General features: G+C 43.3%; 1 protein-coding gene across 1 annotated transcript; it reads right to left on the bottom strand.

The window, feature by feature from the left end:
* Positions 1–9,401: 9,401 nt before the first annotated feature.
* OVGP1 (oviductal glycoprotein 1) lies at positions 9,402–20,415 on the bottom strand (the record flags this gene model as incomplete). Its single annotated transcript, XM_082858873.1, has 12 exons — positions 9,402–9,472; positions 9,577–10,038; positions 11,025–11,160; positions 12,364–12,480; positions 14,035–14,220; positions 14,321–14,429; positions 15,702–15,826; positions 16,310–16,475; positions 18,134–18,190; positions 19,172–19,376; positions 19,782–19,811; positions 20,391–20,415. 12 exons carry the CDS (start codon positions 20,413–20,415, stop codon positions 9,402–9,404), a joined length of 1,689 nt encoding a protein of 562 aa, XP_082714999.1.
* Between the last annotated feature and the right edge of the window lie 740 nt (positions 20,416–21,155).

Below are 21,155 nucleotides of genomic sequence, written 5' to 3'. Positions count from 1 at the left end.
AAAACTGCATAAAACACAAACGCAGAGAGACTAAACAATATACTACTAAACAACCAGTGGGTCACTGAAGAAATCAAAGAGGAAATCAAAAAATATCTAGAGAACAAAGGAAAACAGAAACACAATGATCCTAAATCCATGGGATGCAGCAAAAACATCTCTAAGAGGGAAGTTTATACCAATATGAGCTTACCTTAGAAAACAAGGAAAATCTAACCCTACACCTAAAGGAACTAGAGAAAGAAGAACAACCAAACCCAAAGTTAGTAGAAGGACATAAATAATAAAGATAAAAGCAGAAATAAATGAAATAAAGACAAAAAACAATAGAAACAATCAATAAAACTAAGAGCTGGTTCTTTGAAAAGTTAAACAAAATTTATAAACCTTTAGCCAGATTCAACAAGAAAAAAAGAGACAGGAACTAAATAAAAGAAATTAGAAACAAAAGATGAAAAGTTACAACTGACACCACAGGAAAACAAAGGATCATAAGAGATTTCTATAAACAATTATATATCAATAAAATGGACAAACCTAGAAAAAATGGATAAATTCCTAGAAACATACAATCTCCTAAAACTGAATCAGAAAGAAATACCAATTACCTGTATGAAAATTGAATAAGAAAAAAATTTTTCAAACAGACACAAGTCCAGGACCAGTTGGCTTCACAGGTGAATTCTTCCAACCATTTAAAGAAGAGTTAATGCCTACCCTTGTCAAACTCTTTTTAAAAACTGAAGCTGAAAGTATGCTTCCAAACTCATTCCATGCGGCAAGCATCACCTGATCCTAAACCAGACAAAGATGCCACAAAAAAAGAAAGTTACAGGCCAATATCATTGATGAACAGAGATGCAAAACTCCTCAACAAAATATTAGCAAACCAAATCCAACAATAAATTAAAAGAATCATCCACTATGACCAAGTGGGATTTATTCCATGGATGCAAGTATGGTTCAATATTTGCAACTCAGTCAGTGTGATACACCACATTGACAAATTGAAGAATAAAGATCATATGTTCATCTCAATAGATGCAGAAAAAGATTTTGACAAAATTCAACATCCATTTATGATTAAAAACTCTCAACCAAGTGGATATAGAAGGAACATACCTCAACATAATAAAGGCCATTTATGACAAATCTTCAGCCAATATCATACTCAATCAGGAAAAGCTGAAATCTTTTCCTCTAAAATGAACAAGACAAGGGTGCCTCTACTCACCATCTTGATTCAGCATAGTATTGGAAGTCCTAGCCCCAGCAATCATATTAGAAGAATAAATAAAAAGAGTCCAAATTGCAAAGGAAAAAATAAAACTGTCCCTGTTTACAGATGACATGATACCATATATAGAAAATCCCAACAATGCCATTAAAAAATCATTAGAACCAATAAATAAATTCAGTAAAGTAGCGGGATACAAATTTAATATACAGAAATCTGTAGCATTTCTATACACTAACAACAAAGTATCAGAAAGAGAAATTAAGAATCAATCCCATTTACAATTGCATCAAGAAGAAAAAATACCTAGGAATAAATCTAACCAAGGAGGTAAAAGATCTGTACTCAGAGAACTGTATGACACTGATGAAAGAAATTGAAGGCAACACAAACAAAGGTAAAGGTATACCGAGGTCATGGACTGGAAGAATCAGTATTGTTAAAAAGACCACACTACCCAAGACTATCTAGAGATTCGATGCAATCCTTATCAAAATACCAATGGCATTTTTCAAAGAACTAGAAAAAATAATTCTAAAATTTGTGTGGAAACACAAAAGACCCCAAATAACCAAAACAATCTGGAGAAAGAACAACAAAGCTGAAGATATCATGCACCCTGATTTCAAACTATACTACAAAGCTACAGTAATCGTTTGATGGTATTGGCACAAAAACAGACACATTGATCAATGGAACAGAATAGAGCACTCAAAAATAAACCCGCACTTTTATGGTCACTTAATCTATGACAAGGAGGCAAGATTATACAGTGGAGAAAAAACAGGCTCTTCAATTAATGGTGCTGGGAAAAATAGACAGCTATGTACAAAGGAATCAAACTGGACTACTTTCTCATACCATATATAAATATAAACTCAAAATGGATTAAAGACTTAATGTAAGACCTGAAACCATAAAGCTACTAGAAGAAAACATAGGCAGTATGATGTTTGACATTGTTCTTAGCAGTATTTATTCAGATATGTCTCCTCAGGCAAGGGAAACAAAAACAAAAACAAACCAAAAAAATAGGACTACGTTAAACTGAAAAGTTTTTACACAGCAAAGGAAACTATCAACAAAACAAAAGAGCCACCTACTAAATGGGAGAAGATATTTGCAAACCATATATTTGGTAAGGAGTTAAAATCCAAAATATACAAAGAACTCATAGAACTCAACATCAGAAAACAAACAACTCGATTTTTAAAATGGGCAGAGGACCTGAATAGACATTTTTCCAAAAGATGTACAGATGGTCAATAGACACATGAAAATGTGCTCAACATCACTAATCGTCGGGGAAATGCAAATGAAAACCACAATGAGATATCACCTCACACCTGTCAGAATGCCTATTATAAAAAAGGCAACAAATAACAAGTGTTGGAGAGGATATGGAGAAAAGGGAACCCTGTGCACTGTTGGTGGGAATGTAAATTGGTGCAGCCACTATAGAAAACAGTATGGACGTTCCTCAAAAAATTAAAATTAGAACTTCCTTATGATCCAGCAATTCCACTCCTGGGTATTTATCCAAAGAAAACAATAACACTAATTCAAAAAGATATATGTACCCCATGTTCATTGCAGCATTATTTACAATAGCCAAGATGTTGAAGCAACCTAAGTATCCACTGATAGATGAAAGAATAAAGAAAATATTTTATATATATATATATATATATATATATATATATATAAAAAATGGAATATTACTCAGCCATAAAAAACAATGAAATCTTGCTATTTGCAACAACATGGAAGGACCTAGAGGGTATTATGCTAAGTGAAATAAGTCAGAGAAAGACAAATATAATATTATTTCATTTATATGTGTAATCTATAAAACAAAAGAAATGAACAAACATAACAAAATAGAAACAGAGTCATAGGTACAGAGAACAAATAGGTGTTTGCCAGAGGGGAGGGGGATAGGGGAATGAGTGAAAAATGTAAGGAAGATTAAGAGGTACAAACTTCTAGTTACAAAATAAATGAGTCACAAGGATGAAATGTACAGAGTGAGAAATATTGTCAATAATAATGTAATATTTTTGTGTGGTGAAACATGGTAACTAGATTTATCGTTGCTGGTCATTTTGTAATATATAGAAATATCAAATCACTATGTTGTGCACCAGGAACTAACATAGTGTTGTAGGTCAATTATACTTCAAAAATAAATGAACAAATAAAAAACTCATAGAAATAGAGGTCAGATTTATGGTTACCAGAGGTAAGGGGTAGGGGGATGCGGGAATTCGATGAAGGTGGTCAAAAGATACACTTTCAGTTACAAGATAAATAAGTACTAGGGATGTAATATAATGATAAAAATATCATGTAACAACATGATAAATATAATTAACACTGCTGCATGTTTTTTTGTTTATAAATTTATTTATTTTTTATTTAGTTTTGGCTGCGTTGGGTCTTCGTTGCTTTCTCTAGTTGCAGCGAGCGGGGCCTACTCTTCATTGTGGTGCACGGGCTTTAATATCCACTTTGTAGCCAATTTTAAAAGCAGTTAATGGCTTTACTGATGGAAACTAAAGATTAGGATGTGATAACTAATGTAAAATGCATTGGGGACAAAGGATCCTGGCACCCTTGTCTACTGGGAAATGGCTGCTGGCAACTTATGCCAGAACAATGGAACAATTTGCTCTTTGGCTCCAGAAGGTATGTGCTTTTTTGAGATTTACAGTGTACTCTCTACTGCTTCTCCTTTTCCTCCTTCTTGCTTTGATTAGTCTCACCTATAGCCTTCATATATGATTCTCATAGTCCATGACACACTATGTTCTTTTTTTTTTTAGTTCATGAATTTATTGAATGCCTACTCTGTGCTCACCTCTGCACTAAGTTCTGGGAGTACAAAGATAATTAAGAAATGGTCCTTGTATGTAAACCTCTGCATTCCTGCTGGAATGACTGAAACATATTCAAATTATGAGTCTATGTGGCTTGAATATCACTCTAGGCATTCAAATGGATGTTGAATGAATGAGAGTGAAATTAAGAGTATTCATAAAGCAAGCAGAGAGGAAGTGATAGCTCCTGGTGGGATAAAAAGGCTTCACAGAAGAGGTAACATTTGAGTAACAATCCTACAGGAAGCTAGATGAGGAAGTAAGGGAAGTGGAAGAGCCATTGGAGGCAGAAGAAAAGCTTGAGCAATAGCATAAAAGAGGAAAGTAAGTTGTGTGATGAGTTCAAAGACCATTATGATGAATGAATGTAGCCAGAAGGGCAATTCTCAACATGGTTCTTCACCATCCAAGACACAACCAAAGGACCTGCACTGGATCTGCACAATTCTCATCATGCTAATTGTAGCTATGAAAATTATTTTCTGCTCAAGAAAACATTTGAAATGAAAAGGACTATAAGGGTAAAATAGGAAAACTCTTGAGTCTTCAATTATATTAAAGCAGTACATAGTCACTACCTTCAGTATTTTAACTATTATTCTGTCAAATTATTTATGACATGCCTTACCACACCAGAGCACCATGTGTGGCACTACTGGACTACGGTACTTGATACCAATATAAGCATGATTGTAAGGCCTATTGATACATGTTTATTTAAAGCATTGTGTTATTGACTCTGCTGTTAATAAATGAACAAATGACCCTCTGGAGGAACAGCTAAAATACGTGCTTACTTTCAGAATTCTAGAGGTACATTTTTATTTATAATTGGATAGACTATATTAATTAACTTTATAGACCAGCATGATTATATAACTTATAGGCTTTGTATTTTTATAATTTTTATTTTTTGCATATATTAAGTGTAGTTAGAAGGTATTTCATTGATTGCTCTCCATAATTCTTTACTTTTTAAATTTTTAAAATATTTTTAATTTTTTAATATAATGTTTAAAGGTTTCCATTTACAGTTGTGAAATATTGGCTATATTTCCTGTGTTGCACAATATATCCTTAAGCCAATAGTTTGTATCTCCACTCTCCTACCCCTTTTTTGTTCCCTCACCCCCAACTGGTAAGCATTAGTTTGTTCTCTATAATTGTGAGTCCACTTCTTTTTTGTTATATCCACTAGTTTGTTGCATTTTTTAGATTCCACATATAATAAGTGATATCATACAGTATTTGCCTTTCTCTGTTGGACTTATTTCACATAGCATAATGCCCTCCAAGTCCATCCATGTTGCTGCAAATGGCAAAATTTTATTCTTTATTACGTATTCCATTGTGTATATATATACCACATCTTCTTTATCCATTCATCTGTTGATGGACACTTAGGTTGTTTCCATATCTTGGCAATAGTAAATAATGCTGCTATGAACACTGGAGTGCATGTATCTTTTCAAATTAGTGTTTTTGTTTTCGTTTTATATATAGTATTTATATACTATAGTTCAACAAGCATTCACAACAATATCATGAGTTATATTAGATTTTTTCAGCTCCAAACTCCTTCCCTAGGAATTCACCCTTCCCCTACCTCCACTTCCTTCAAGAGAGGCAAACCTTGTTAGTGCTCCCTCTCCCACTTCTGGTCTCAGTGATGGGTACATTATTTAGGCCCAGAAAAATTTTGGAGCCTCATTCCCTAGAAACAATGACTGATACCAGGATTAGCACATGACCCTCATGAGGCCACGAGGGTCTTTCTTGCAATTGACATAGAGTTATCATGTGAGATAAGTATTCCTTCCACTGGGAAGATATTACTTTGGGGATTCCAGCAGAAATCGACTTGATCAGATGAAGAAGATTGTCTGCAAAATTAAGGCAAATAAAAGCAGGCAGAGATTGTGTGTGTGTGTGTGTGTGTGTGTGTGTGTGTGTGTGTGTAAGAGAGAGAGGAGAGAGGAGAGAGAGAGAGATCCAACTCCACTGACCACCCCAGAGCAGGTACAGTGGGGTAAAACAGAAAATGAACATCATCTTCTTGGGTTGTGTGATTTCTCAGCCTGACAATTATTAGCATCATCTTACTTTAAATTTGGATTCTGTTCATATATTTCTATCCCTGCCATGCTTTGGGGAATTTGTATTTCTAAAGCACTCTAGCTCAGCCTGAAAATTCTGTGATTTTTCAAATCTTAAAACAACTCCTCACCCCCCAAAAGTGCACCATCAAGAAACAAGCTACATGGTGATGGATGGAAACTAAACTTTTGGTGGTAAGCACACTGTAGTGTATACAGAAGTAGAAATAATAATGCTGTACACGTTAAAAAAAAAAAGCTACAAATACTGCACAGCCCACTGGAAGTGTAGACTCTCCACAGCCTGCTTCAGACGCGGTCATGAAGGAAATGGGCAAGAGAAGGCTCCGAGACAGCAGTCAGGAATATGGCATGCATATCATGGGCCAGGCACTCTTCTAAGTGTTTTAAGCATATCAATTCACACACTGAGTCCTCACATTTACCAACAAGGCAACTGAAGCCTGAAGAAGGTAAGTAACCTACCCAAGGTCACAAAAAAGCAAAGATCAGAATAAACACGGTCTGGTCTGGATACACACATTAACCACACACTCTGCTTCTTCTCTGAAATGGACAAGAGATTCCTATCAGAGAGAACTAGGGGCTGGCAGGTGAACTAACCAAAGAACTCACACCCTGCCAAGGAGGGAGTCTGTAATTCATAGTCAACAGGATATGAACTTTGTAATGTTTCCCATTCTTTTATTTTTCCAAAGGGAATTTTTACTGGGGGAGATGAAAATAACTTGCCTTGTAGTTTATAGGTTATCAGGCCATGGGGGTCAACTTAGGGCATAATCACGAGGACTGTGTACCACCCAAAAACCTTGGCCTTTGAGCTGCAGGCAGTAATTGAAGGGACTTTGGAGTCAATTTCCAGGAAGATAATAAGTGGTTCTAAACATAAAAGAAGGGTTTGCACAGATATTTGAATGGCCAAAAGGGCAGATGTATGGCAAAGACTGCTATTTACCCCCAATATCTGTCCTTACTTTTATATATGTCATAGTATAAAAATCCTAGTATTTACCTGAGTCCATGGCCTACCAGAATAAAACCAGTATTTGTCAGGTTTCATTGCAGAATGAGTTCACTTTCAGAACAAGTTCACAAGAGAATGTGTGACCTCAACATTGAACTCCCCGCTTCCCCTTTACTTGCGATCAATACAGGGTAGAACCTTGACTGCCCACTGATCTATGTTTTGAAAGAGATGATGAAGTTGGAAGTTCCAACCAATTTACAGCTAAAAGATAAGTTCCCAGAAGCTTATAAGTAAGATTTTTAAAATATAGAGATAAATAGAAACGGCCAAATTACCCTTGAATAAAGCACATGTAGAAAAGGGGACAGAAAAAAAAAATCACAAAGATTCACCAGAAATATTTATTGTCCATATAGGAGCTAGCGGAAAAAGCTCCACCTCTATCTCTTTTCTATACTATAAGAAAGACCAATTAAATATATAAGCCCTAACCTTTAAGGAGATGAGTATAGTGTTTATACAAAAAGTAGAAGAAGAAACAAGATAGTCCGGTGTCCAGAATGAAATGACAACCCACCTCTATTCCATCAAACCTTAATACGAACATGGAACCCTTTGATCCAATTGTGCTATCAAAGCACGTGCACACACACACACACACATACACACACCTGTAAGTTTAGCTTCTCTTAAACACAGGAATATTGAGCTTGTATGGTAGGTTATTGCGGTAATATCCTCCAGTTTATTTTTGCCTCCCTGTATCCACTTGGATAATTCCCTACCATTCTAACTCTGGGTTTGGTCATTTGACTTGCTTAGGCCAATGGAACAACAGTAAATAAGATTCAAGCAGAGACTTAAAAAGTGTCTATTGGAGATTTCTCTCTTGCTTTCTAGTAACAATGAGACCACAACCATGTAAACTAGCCAGTTGAAGAATGCAAGTTCTCATGCAAAGAGACCTCAGTCAGCCAAGCTGAGGCCATGACAAACCAGTCCACCCCAACCCAACCCACTAGCTGACTGAAGATGCCTGAGCCATTCCAGCCAAGACCAGTTCAGACCATAAAAACAACGTGGTTTTTCAATTTAAAAAAAAGTAATAATTCTTCCAAAAAAAAAAAAAACCCACCTAGTTGAACACAGCCTAAATTACCAAATTTAAGATCTATGAGCTAAATAAATAGCTGTTTTGTAAGCCACTAAGTTTTGAGCTTAACTGATTTGGGATTTATGGTGTGGCAACATGGTCCAGGGAACATGTGCCCACACATGTGTGGATACAGACTACACCTGCTTTAATCACTTATGATAGGTGCCTGCTCCCACAGGTATTTTAATGAGACCCTTATCTTAAAGTCTTGGAGGCTGCACTTGCAAAAGAAAAGGTAATATTGGTGGTAGATCTGACACTCACTAGCATCACTGTTTCCCAGAAAAGGGGGGCTAGAAATTGGTCCTGTGTCCATATTGACTATGAGGGTCAATCATGCCCAGGAAAATACTCTGTAGGTGGACTGCAGTGTGTCGTATAGGAACTGGTGTTTCTGGAGGAGACCTAGAAGTTTGCAGGTAACACAAAAAATAATGATTTTGTCTTCCCCTCCACCACTTCTTATGGAGAGAATAGGTGGGGGTGTTTTTTCAGAGACAACTAAGACTTTACAAAGTAGGGAATATAATTGGAAGGCACAAGACCCTCCTCCTTCCCTCAGGCCCCTTGGGGAGTATGGAAAACTTCTCTTAGAGGAGATTCTGGCTCTGACCAACAGTGAAGTCAGCAGTTGTTCATGGCAGAGAGGGAAGCACATAATGGACACTGGAATCCACATCAGCATGGGCTAGACACAAACTCCCTCTTTCCAAAAATAACAGGAGAGGAAAGTGACCTTGAAAGGGAGAAGCTGATAACTGCCTAGCACAGGTCATTTCAAGAAAAGAACTTCAGAGAACTCAAATGAATTCTTATGCTTCCAGTTTATTCAACAGAAGAGAGATTAACTCAGTGTGGCCTGGGGCCTGCTTTGCCCCAAGAATGGTTTATGAATGGCTGGGCACAGGCAGCTTTGGTCAGGGGACCTAGAAGAAAAGGCAAGGACTTTCCCCAGTTTCTGCCAACAACAGATCTTAGGATCCTCGGTCCACAGCAGAGTTTTCTGGATTTTCTTTCTTTAGAGAGAGAGGACTCACTGGAAGGGTTACTGAGTCATCAGAGGAATGATTCCATCAGTGGGAACAAAGGGCTTGTCAAAAGCAAGAGAGGTGTGTCCTGGGGGCGAGATGACAGGACCAGAGAGTAGCATCCAGTTTTCAGCTTCTGTGTGAAGACCAAAGTAACACACCAGGGGTTCAGGGTCCACCTCAGAAGTCAAATTCTCTTCTCAAGAGTCTCAGTCTGCCCAGCAGGGGTGACTGTCATCTTTCCTGAGGGGATGATCATCTTCTCAGGGGCTTCAGCCTTCCTTCTTGGGGGCATGGTTTTCTCTCCAGTCTGAAGCTGCATAGGAGCCACAGTTATCCCTCCAGGGGTCACAGCCTGGTGGCCCACAGGGGTCATGGTCTCCTCTCCAGGGGTTTCAGTCTTCCATTCTGGAGCTAGGGGGTATTTTCCAAAGGACACAGTTTCCCTTGTAGGGGTCACAAGCCCACCTCTGGGGACTGTGGTCATAGTTTCAGACTTTCTATGGGTCTCGGTGGCCACAGCCTCCCCTCCTGGGGGCAAGATCCCCAAATCAGTGGTCAAATCCTTGATCACAGTCAGCCTTTCTGGGCCAATTCTTGAAGAATTCACAGCAGTTGAGAGCCAAAATTTTGGTGGAGGAGTTGAGCTGAACTCTAGAGGAAATCATCAGAAAAGATTGAGATTCCTACCCCTTCCTTCCCATCCTATTACTGGCAGGACTAGACCCACTCCAGGGCTGAAGTACCTGCTCCCAAACCAGAATTGGAGGATTTCCTAATGCACCCACTTGAGGACATAGACAAAATCTCAACACACGGAAGCCCTGCTCCCCTACCTCATCATGTTAACATGATCCCAGGGACCCATGGGCACTCAGTGGGTCTGTTACATTTCCAGTGAGTAACCCCAAGGATGAGTCTGCCAGTTCCCTATGCTTAAGCCCTTGATTTGACCTTTGCACCTTGAGTAAGACCTTGCCCCCAAAGCCTATTTCTTACTTGTGGAATCCTCAAGGGGAACCCTTTTGTGTCCCCCCATCCTGGGAGGCACCAGGAACAAGGCTGAGGGCCAGGAAGCTGCTCTAGACAGCATGCTGTAAAGAATTGGGTTGGAGTCCCATTTCTACCCCTGACTGGCTGTATTATCTTTCTGAGCCCTAGTCTCCTCACAAAATGAGGGTTATAGACCACCTCCAAGATTGTTGCAGCTCTAGCATGCCAGGTTCCATCTCCTAACTGCCAAGGCAGTCTCTACTATCAAAGAGATATCAAAAAGAAACCTAATTTCCTTTTCTGGCTCTTGTCCCATGAAAACAGGAAAAAGAAATAGAGAAATAAACTAACATATATTGTGTTCACTATGAGCCAGCAAGTTTTCATTCCATATCTCATTTAGTTTGTATAATGTCCTGAGTGTAAGGACTACTCCCATTTTGTAGATGGGGAAAACAAAGCTCACAGAGGTCAAATAGAGCATGCACTCAAACCAAGATTAGAAAGCAGACTAGCGTGGCATCAAAGTTTATTCTCCTCTTTCAGTGTCATGTTGCCTCACCAAAGCCTTTAGATCTAACAGAAAGCATGCACCAGTAGCTCGGTGTGCAACAGCCAACCCCAGTTTCCAGGTCATAGCTACTCACCAGCCTTCACCAGGAGATTATTCAATGTGTAGACAAGGGGGAAAGGGCCAGTTCCACAGAAAGTGCCCTTGACGTCATCCAGGTCCAATGTCCATACCATGGCCCCCCCAAAATGCTCTCTCATTATGAAAAATGCCTGAAAAAGCAGTAGTCAGTCAACCCACTGTACTAGGTACAATGGCAAAAACAGATGGGCTCTCAGAAGGCAATATGGCAGGATGGTTAGGCATGTAGTCTGGATCTGAATCTAGCCTCTCCTGCTTATTAGCTATGGGATCTTGAAAAAGTTACATAAAGCTATGTGTCTTAGTTGCCTCATGTGTAAAAAAAAATGGATAATAACATTTCCAACATTTTTAGGATCCAAAGAACTCCTACACGCACATGTTACAACATGGATGGAATTGGAAGACATTATGGTAAATGAAATAAGCCAGTTACAAAAAGACAAATACTATGATTCCACTCATAGAGGTACTTAGAGTAGTTAAATTCATAGAGATGAAAGGTAGAGCTGGGATTAGCAGGAGCTGCGTGAGGGAGGAATGGGCAGTTGTTTAACGGGTGTGGAGTTTCAGTTGGGAAGACAAGAAAGTTCTGAGATGGATAAGGGTGATAGTTACACAACAATGTGAATGTACTTAATGCTACTGAACTGTAACAAAATGGGTAAAATGGTGACTTTTATGTTGTATATAATTTGCCACGATTTGAAAAACAATTTTTAAATTCCTACATGTAAAATATTTGGAGCAATGCTTTGCACATAGTAAATGTTCATACATGTTAAACACTGTCTGGCTCCCCAGCCTGCTAATCACCACTATCATCAGATTAAATGATAGCTATTGCTTTATTTTTTAAAAATCACATCAACATACCTTATACCGTAGCGATGCTAGAAAGGAGGAGTAGAGCAGATAATATTGTACCCTTTACACATATAAGAAAATAAAGGCTTTTATACATGATTTTTTAAACTTCAGATATAACTAAAAGGAGGATGTTTAGCCTTGAATCCAGGTTTTATTATTACTTTATGAGTGTTTTCTGTAAGGCTGATGGAAAAGATACAATCTGTCACATCCAAACAGCTCCAAGTCCAAATCAGTTGGCTCCTTCTGGGCTTTACTTCCCCCAAATGTAAAATAAGAATGAACCCCATAATTGTTAAGTTTGAAACTGAAGATTCTGAGATTTTTTTCTACTTACAGGCTAACAAGTTAACCTGCCAGTTTTATAGGTACACACACACATACACTCACACACTGTACAGACAAAGGCCTCATGGAAGCAGAGGGAAACTCTATGCTGGAGCAAGAAAGGAACAAGGTCTCACCTTGTAACTGAAGCTGACGGCATCATCATAGCCAACCCACTCCTTCCCCTTGTAGGCATATGGGACATACTGATCATCAATCCAGCGCTTCTTCGCTCTCCAGATGAAGGAGCAGATCTGCCAAGATCACCAGGTCAGTTCTGTGCCACGGAGGGAAGCGCCAGCAAGGATAAAGAACCCAAGAATCCCCCACCAGGGAGTGAGAAGAAGGCAGACCAAAGAGGGGGCGGGGAAGCCACTCACAAGGGACCTTCTCTCTATTCTGCAAAATTCCTACTACTGCACATTCCTTCCTCTGACATCCGCGATGGATAAACAGAGAGAGAACCAAGGAGTGGATGACATCCTTAAGTAACCAAACCAGGGTTTGGTAAATAATGTCAATACCAAACTACTACAGTAACAGACTTGACTCTGGACCAAACCTGTATCTTTTACAAAGAATTTTCATGAACAAGTATTTCCTCTGTTCATTAAAACCAACATAAACTACCCCATCTAGGTAGTTATCAAACTAACTTTCGAATCTATAATAAATATAAAGGTCTTGAAGGTAGGGAGAACTAGGTTATTACAATCAAAGAAGCATTGAGTGTGGACTGGGTACCCATCCCTGAGCTGGAGACCATAGACTGCAAAGACGTAGATGTGTTCAAGTTGGGCTGCAGAAGTTAATGTGTAAGGTTTGTTTTTGTTTTTTTAATTAAAGGTTTAGTCTACCAAAATTTCTTTGACCCATAATGTCTTTCAAGAACACTCCTTCAACTATGTTATCACTCATAACCATGCTTCATTGGACTAGCAGGAAAACATCTCCAGGCAGCCAGCACAGAATAGAGATTGGAGAGACACCAGCACCTCCACTACTACCTCAGATAAAGACACAGCTCACCCCCTGGCGCCCCTACACACCTGTGTCTATGTGCCTGCTGTTCTCTGCCTAGGAGGTCCTTCCCATCTTGTCATTCCTGCCCATCAGGACTCTACCTGTGCTTCAAAGATCTGCTCAAAATCCACCTGTGCCATAAGACATTCCCAGGTAATATAGCCACCCACTCAGTGCCCCTTACTGTCTTCTCTTTTGTTTCACATCCCTTGGGTCCATGTCTCTTTCCTTCAGTCAACAGTAAGCTTTGCTGAGATGGGGATTAGGGAGTGGAATTAGGGTAGAGGAGAAAGAATCTGTGATGGGAGATGCCTTGAATTACTTCAAAATTATCTGGTAGTGGGAGGGAGCGATTCAGGGAGCAGGGAAGAAACAAGATTGGCCATGAGTGGTTATTGATTGAAGCTGGGTGAGGGGTATCTGGAAATCAGGGAGAGTGAGAGGACATATATATATATATATATATATAGCAAATTTTAATTATGTTTAGGCCATATATTAAGTCAGGATTGACTTAAATATCTTTTAAGATTCTTCTAAGGGGTAAAATTATCTGTCCCGCTCCATTCAGACTCCACCTAGTCCCTCACCCCTAACAAAGGACTCAAATAACTTCCCCAGAAGAAACAGAGAATATCCCAGAGAGTGGGTTTCCCTTGCCCCAGGAAACCACCTCCTTGTCCTGTCTCCAGCCCTCACTCTTGCCTTTCTCCCTGTCCTTGCTCTTGCCCTGGGCTGGGGTGTGAGAGCCCTAACTAATAGACAGAGCTCCCCATTCCTGTCACCTCATAATAAGCCAAGAAGCCAGCTTGCTTGGTGTACTTCCCTGGAGATGCCGGTCCCACAGCTTCTGCCCACAACTCATTCTCAGAGGCTTTGAGGAGGCGAAAAGTACGTCCATAGGTGGGGAGCCCCATAAGGAGCTTCTCAGGTGCTGCCCCAAGCTTTCGCCAGTAGTTCATGGCATATGCCTGCAGGCAGGAAGAACACAAACCCCTCCTTCTTACCAGGAGCCAATGGCCTGACTCAGGGACAGATTTCTGGGCCACATGAGAGCTTTCTCTTTCTTACCGAAGATTTGGGGTCCTTGGGCACAGAGAACAGCGGGCTATTGTGTCCTGTGAACTTTTCCCAGCTTCCATGTAAGTCATAAGACAAGACGCTGATGAAATCCAGTAGTCTGTAAGGGGCAGGAAGAGGAGATATGAAGATCGTGCTAGCTAGATTTTCAAGTCCGATCATTACAGCGATGACTAGCTAACTAGCTGTAAATTGGGCACCCAACTTCCCTGCCATTTCTGCCTGTGGGGACGGCCCAAGCTGTGCCCTCCACTTGAGAGGCTGCCCCTGGAACACACAGCTGGTTAGGGACAGCGGTACATCAGGACCTATGCCATGCTGAGAGTAACCAAGGGAGTGAGCAGGGGTCAGAACAGAAAACAAAGGCATTCAGGCTGATACAAGTGCAACAGAGGTCTGCATAAATCGTCATGTGTAAGCAGTTCTGACCCACAGCATGAAAAAGCTTCTGTCCTTCTACCATTATAGGAACCATTGAAACCTATCTCTTCCAGAAAGCTTTCCAAATGACAAAGTGTAATTGAGCCCTACCAGGTCACAGGTGTCCAGGTTAACATGGATTATCTAATTTAATTTTAATCTGTCCAATGCCCTAAGTACTACAATTGTCTCCATTTTAAAATGAAGAAATTGAAACTCAGACCGTTATCTAATTTGTCTAAGGTGACCCAGCTAGGTGAAGGTGGTCTCACTCAACCCTGCCTGGCTGTAAGACCAACACTAGCCAATTGTGCCCCACCATGTCTCTCACCTTTCCTGCCACCATGGAACCACTCTCCTTAAGTGTAATCACATGCAAAAATTGCATGTGATTTCTTGTGTTCTGCCTCTACCTCAGTTATCACATCTGTAAATACCCAATTCTTGAGCTTTGAGAAAATTAGTCCAGAGCTGTCCAGAAAGTTAGGAGCTCTCTTTGTCTGATTTTGTAACTTTTGCATGAAGACCTGTGCTCTGAAAACTGGGCCTGACTGGGCATTCGTATTTTTGTTTCAGTGGCAGTAGTTGGTAATTAATCCATCTCTATGATACCAGCCATTTGGCACACACTGTATGTCAAAGGGGACTCTGGGACAGCAGAGGCCAGACTCCTGGATTCTTCTCCTAGAGACCCAGCGATAGGCGATACAGATCTCTACCCAAGAGGATGCTGTGGTGTGGACTGGTACTACATCACCTCCCTCTGATCTCCTAAGGAAAGCCCAGAATATAATGGAATAACCCTTGTCCCCACCTATGCTCCTGATCAGCCCACCTCCCAAAGGTGCACTTACAGCCGGGCAGGAACTTGAAAAGCTCAAGGACAGGGGTTCTGAGCTTGAGATGTCTCCTTCCCTCCAATGTCCTGCCCACCAACGCAGCACCCACTCACCTTCCCAAGAGGTGCACATCATACGCTTTTTGGATGACACGGGGATCCCCAGAGACAGCAGCGGACAGCAGCAGCCTTGGACGCATGGTGAGCTGCGCCTCCTTCCTGAAAGCAAGCAGGAGCTCCTGGGAAGAAAGAGAGGCAGACGTGAGAACCAGACAAAGCAGAGTCTGGGAAAACAAGACTCATCCAAGAACCTTTATTTACGGAGCCCCTTGAGCCAGGAGAGTCCGACACGGGCCCTGCCCACCGGCTCGTGAGAAAGGCGGACGTGAGCCAATGTGGTAAGTCATTGAACAGAAGGCTGGCAGCAGGCCCAGGAGCAGAGTTCAGACAGCCCACCTGCGGGAGTCCAAGAGCTGCACAGAGAAGGCATCACTCAGGCTGGAGGGCTGGGCCAAGGCCCGGATGTGACAGAGAGAAAGAGCCGCCATAGGGCCCTTGCTAGGCAGCTCTTTGTCCAACACCTGCAGGTGATGGCACCAAACAACCTTCTGTTACCGCTGTCTTGCCCTTGTCCCCGGCCTTAGGCTTCCCCTGTGCCCTGAGCCCAGATATGATCAAAGTAGAATCATTTCTGGATTCGGGAGCTGCCAGGCTGGCCTTACTTCAAGTAAGAAGACGAAGGTCCAGCGGTCATGCCTGGGGCTGCCTCTGAGTCCAGGGTACAAGAAGAAGAGGTCCAGACCATCAAAGCCATGTGTCCGCAGGAGGGCTATCACTGAAGTGACAAACTTCTGCCGGTTGGCGAATGTGGACAGCATCGTGGTGAACCTGCAGGGAGACCAGAGGTGACGCCAGGAGTGTTTTCTGCACAACCTCAGCCTCCCTTACAAGACCCCTTGGTTCGCACCCCATGGAGGGCACAGTGGATGTGACTGAGGAAAGGAAGGCAGGTCTTTGAAACTCTTAGAGCTTCTTAAAGCCCCTCCCAGCACAGGGCTCCAATACCCAGGAATGGGGACTTCAGGCTCCAGGGAGGATTTGCAAACCACAACTTCCCCTGCCAGATGGAAACAAGCACACAGCCTGGGGTGGAGAGCAGGCTCAGGCCAGCTTGGCCTCTGAAAACATGGTCCGCCCCTAGCCACGCACTGTCCCTCTGCTGTTTCCTCGTGGGTAACAGCTCAGTCCTGACACCCTGGTCTGGCACTGACTTTCTCTGCCTGAACAGATTAGTGGAGGGAACATGAGCTAAGGGCCAGCATTTCCAGAAAGACCTCTGAGCTAACGTGGCACAGGAGGGCCATGCTCAGACTAGGAGTTCTGTACTCTTTGCTCTTTTGTTCTTTGGCTGTTTGATTGTTTTTGTTTTTTTTTTTCTAGTGCTTTCTCTTCCACAGTGAAGACACTATTGGAAAACTTGGTACTTATCGGAGTTGAACGTTAAGCAATTTGGGACTAGTCCTGAGTGCAATGATTAGAAAATTAACCAGATTCAGACTTAGGCAGGCCTAGTTCCATTATCTGGTTTCCACCCATAGCTGGGCCATCTCTCATGGTCACCTGTGTGAAATATGGTACGTTTCTTAAGCTCGCATTCCTGCTTTTCTCTGCAAATTTAGAATGTAAACAGCCACTTTGTAAGCCTCTCCCAAGTAACCATGAGATAATGCATGCAAAGCCTCTGGCCAGCGTTTGTACACAGCGAATGTTCAAGAAGTCGTGGCCCAGGGAGAGGCGAGGCCTGGGGTCAGGCAGAGCCAGTTCTCACCCAGCTCCCTGCATCCTCCCTGCATTGCTCCTGGGTTCTGTGCCAGGTGCTTCCTCACAGTCCCCCACTCTCAGGCCTCCAGGTGCCCCTCTCCTACAGCTCCTTCCTCTAAGGCAGGAAGGGAGGCAACTCTCTACCCTTGGCCTCAGCCATGAAATAGGGGAAAAGTTTCTTCAGAGAACATGAAGGCAGTTTGTCACCTCCACACTGCCTAGTGGAGGGTAACGAAGAGTAGCCACCATGCACTGGACACAGACCATGTGCCCAGGTGCTCAGCTGCGCATCTGGTTTCTATCACTTTCTTTCCTCCCATCCTTTCAGGTTGATACCACTGGCTCCATTTATAAAGCGAGGAAACCCAGGCCCTGGGAGGCTTGGGGTTTATCCATGTCCTAAACGAGACTCCTCCCCTCTCTGAGGCAAAAGCCCTGCCTCTTCTGAAGCATTGAGGGGACAACTGTGAGCACCCCATTTCCCCTCATTTCCCCCCCCAGCCCCTTTCCCACCACCTCCTGGACCTGCCTTGTCTCCCCTCACTCACCATGGAGGAGAGGTCGGGGGACCCTGGACTCCAGGGCCAGGTCAGGACTCGGGGGAGTACTAGCATGTCTCCCCACAGCCCAGCTGGCTCTCCACTCTGTCCTCACCTCTGGCCTGCCTGCTTCTCCCCCATACACCGCCCCCACCCCAGAGAGAAGACCTGACAGCACAGTCTCACCTCGATGTGCCGAAGTTCCAACCCCCGATGGACAGCAGTGTCTTCAGCTCCCTGTTCCTGTGATGCAGGACAGAGTCTGTGAGCTGGATTCTCATTCATTCATTTGGGGACTGTGGGAAGTTGGGGGGATGGGAGGACAGGAATGGAAGGGGGGAGACGGGTGGGGGAACCTAAGGAAGAAAAGAGCAGAGCCCAGTAGAACCCAAGAAGGGAAGAAGGAAAAGAGGGAGAACAACTAGCCCACACAAAAGTCATCACACCCAGGAACGCCAAGGCTGCCCAAAGGCCCCCAAACTGCCCGCTCCCATGACAGTCCCATAAAAAGGAAAAGAAAAAGCCTCCTAAAATTTCTCTTCACTCACTTTCTTAGTCAACAAACGTTTATTGAACAATTATTATTTGCCACTGACTGCTTTAGGTGCTTGAGATACAACAGTGAACAGAGGATAAGCTCCCCGCTCTCCTCTCCAGAGCTTGTAATCTAGTGACATGGATTCTCCCCACCCTTCTATAACCATGCATGCAGTGACAGACCACCCCCTGGACAGGAGAGCCCAGGAGTCCTGGGGAGGGAGTACTGAGCACCAGCTCTCTGCCGGGCACTGACCCAGCCACTGGGGAACAAAGATATCACAGACACTGGCCCTTCCCTTGGGGGACTCATTTGCAGGTGATAGATGGTAACAGAAACACTAGCATTTGTGAAGCATTTGTGATGCACAGCCCTCTCTGAAGCGCTTGAACAGCATTAACACACAGAATCCTCAACACGGGGCTTGAAGGGTGAGTTGGGGGATGCCAGGCAGAGAAGAGAGAGGAGGGCATTCCAAGCAGGGGCCACAGCAGCCACGAAGGCAAGGAGGCAAGAACGAGCTGAGAGTGCTGGTCAGTGGGGAGCTCCCAAGGCAGGGAAGCTCCGGAGAGCCCTGGACAGGAGGTTAGGACACAAGAATCAGAGGAAAGTTGACGACTCACAGCAGAAAAGGATTAACTCTCTTCCATTTGTAAAATACAACCCCACATCCAAAGGGAACACACCTCTCCTTGAGCTGGTTGAACTCTGGGTAGAGGATTTTCTCATCCTGGGGATCCTTGGGAACAATCTGATTGTTGTTCATTGAGGCAAAGGCAAATACCAGGTGGGTGCAGAGAAAGGGGTCCAGGTCCCGGGGCAGGATCGAAGCAGGGCTGGGCCGACTAAATGCCCAGTTGGTGAAATAACACACCAGTTTGTGGGCAGCACCTGGCAGGGGAGAGCAGGCATTTGTTGGCAGAAACCAAGGTGGGGATGGAGCTCAGCTTCCACAGAGCAGCGTGGACACAGCTCAAGAGGCAAGGCCACAGTAACACCCCCCCACTCACACCCCAGAGCTACACTGAAGGCAGGTCCCTCCCCCAGTGCTGGGGTCCCCGGGGGCGGGGGGAAGAATGCCTTGTGAAACCCTGTTCAGAATGGATCCTCGAGTCTGGATCCTGGCACAGAGAGTGAGCCAAACAGCAGGTGACTGAAAATCCTCTGCTGAACTGCATTGGGTCAGCGATCCCTGACACGGAGCCAGGGCAGGGCGGGGCTGCAAGAGCGCTAGACATGGAGCACTTCTCAGGTGGACTCTCCCTGGCTCTGGAGAGGACCACACAGGGTCCTTACCATTGTGGTGTTTCAGCACAAGAACCAGCCCTGCAGGACACAAAGGAGGAATCACACGCAGATTCACAGGCACACCCGGAGTGACACACCCCAGCACACCCTCCAGTTCTGAGTACACCCACCAACTCAAGCAAATGGAGACACACACACCCTTCCCTCTTTCCTCTTCTCTGCACTGAGCAGGTGAAGCCAGATCGATCTAATCTCCTTTCCACTTCAGTAAACACCATACGTATACACACATGCTTTGCACAGGGACAACCATGACATTTAGAAGTCCCAGCAAAAGCTCTAGGTCAATGGTTCTCAACCCTGGATGCTAATTTAAAAGTAGTGATATCCTGGCTCCTCCCCCAGAGATTCTGAATGAACTGGTCTGAGGTGGAAGCCAGGCATAAAAATATTTAATGTGCAGCCAGGGCACCACCACTGCTCTGATCTCTCCTCCCTGGGCCCCTCTGGCCCTTCACTGTGTCCTGTCCTACCTCTACCTAATCCAGGGCCCCGAGTCACAGAATACTTCCCAGGAACCAGCGAGACAATGAGCTTATGAAGCCTGGCACCTCCTGAACTAAGAGACATTGTGGGGCTGGGACCCACCAAACTCACCAACCCAAAGCAACAGCTTCCCCATCTCCGTGGTCTGAGAGCTGCAGGTCTAGATCTCGAGCCCCTTTATATGCTCTTCCCCAGGTATGACCCTGGGACAACACTGGGATAGCCCAGCTAAACACACACAAAACCAGGAACAGTGATTAATGGGCAGCTGCCCCAGAGTCACAGTGACCCCAGCATCTCCCATCCTCCCGTCCAGCAGAGCTATAGCTCTCAGATCCAGCAAAGCAACAACTCCCTCTGACACTGGCACAGAGTGGGTGTCCACCATGGGCCCTGGCGAGGGCAGGGTGGCACTCAGGCCCTCTTTCTGGAATTCAGCCCCATGTGGACTGAGTATGAGGAAGAAACACTGAAGGACAGCAGTAATTCTATTGTTATAAGATTAGTGGTTAGAAAAGCTGTGTAATGTAAAGTTAAAAAGGCCCAGTAACATATGTATAACTGATTCACTTTGTTATAAAGCAGAAACTAACTCACCATTGTAAAGCAATTATACTCCAATAAAGATGTTAAACAAACAAAAAAGGCCCAGCTATGGACTCAGGCAGGCCAAAGTTTGAATGCCAGTGTCAAAAATTAGAAGTTTTATCATCTTGGGCAGTTATTTAGCTCTTTGAGCTTCAGTTTCCACACCTGTAAAATGGAGGTAACACTTGATCTTACCTCATAGGGTTTTATATGCATAGAGATAATGTGTGAAGAACTGTTAGTTCAGTGCTTTGCCTATAAGTAAGGGCTCAGTGAATGGTAGTAGTT

The sequence above is a fragment of the Leucopleurus acutus genome, assembly GCF_964270905.1.
Source record: "Leucopleurus acutus genome assembly, chromosome: 2".
NCBI lineage: Eukaryota > Metazoa > Chordata > Mammalia > Artiodactyla > Delphinidae > Leucopleurus > Leucopleurus acutus.
The sequence above is the reverse complement of the archived record's forward strand: the minus strand, read 5'-3'. Positions and strand labels throughout refer to the sequence as shown.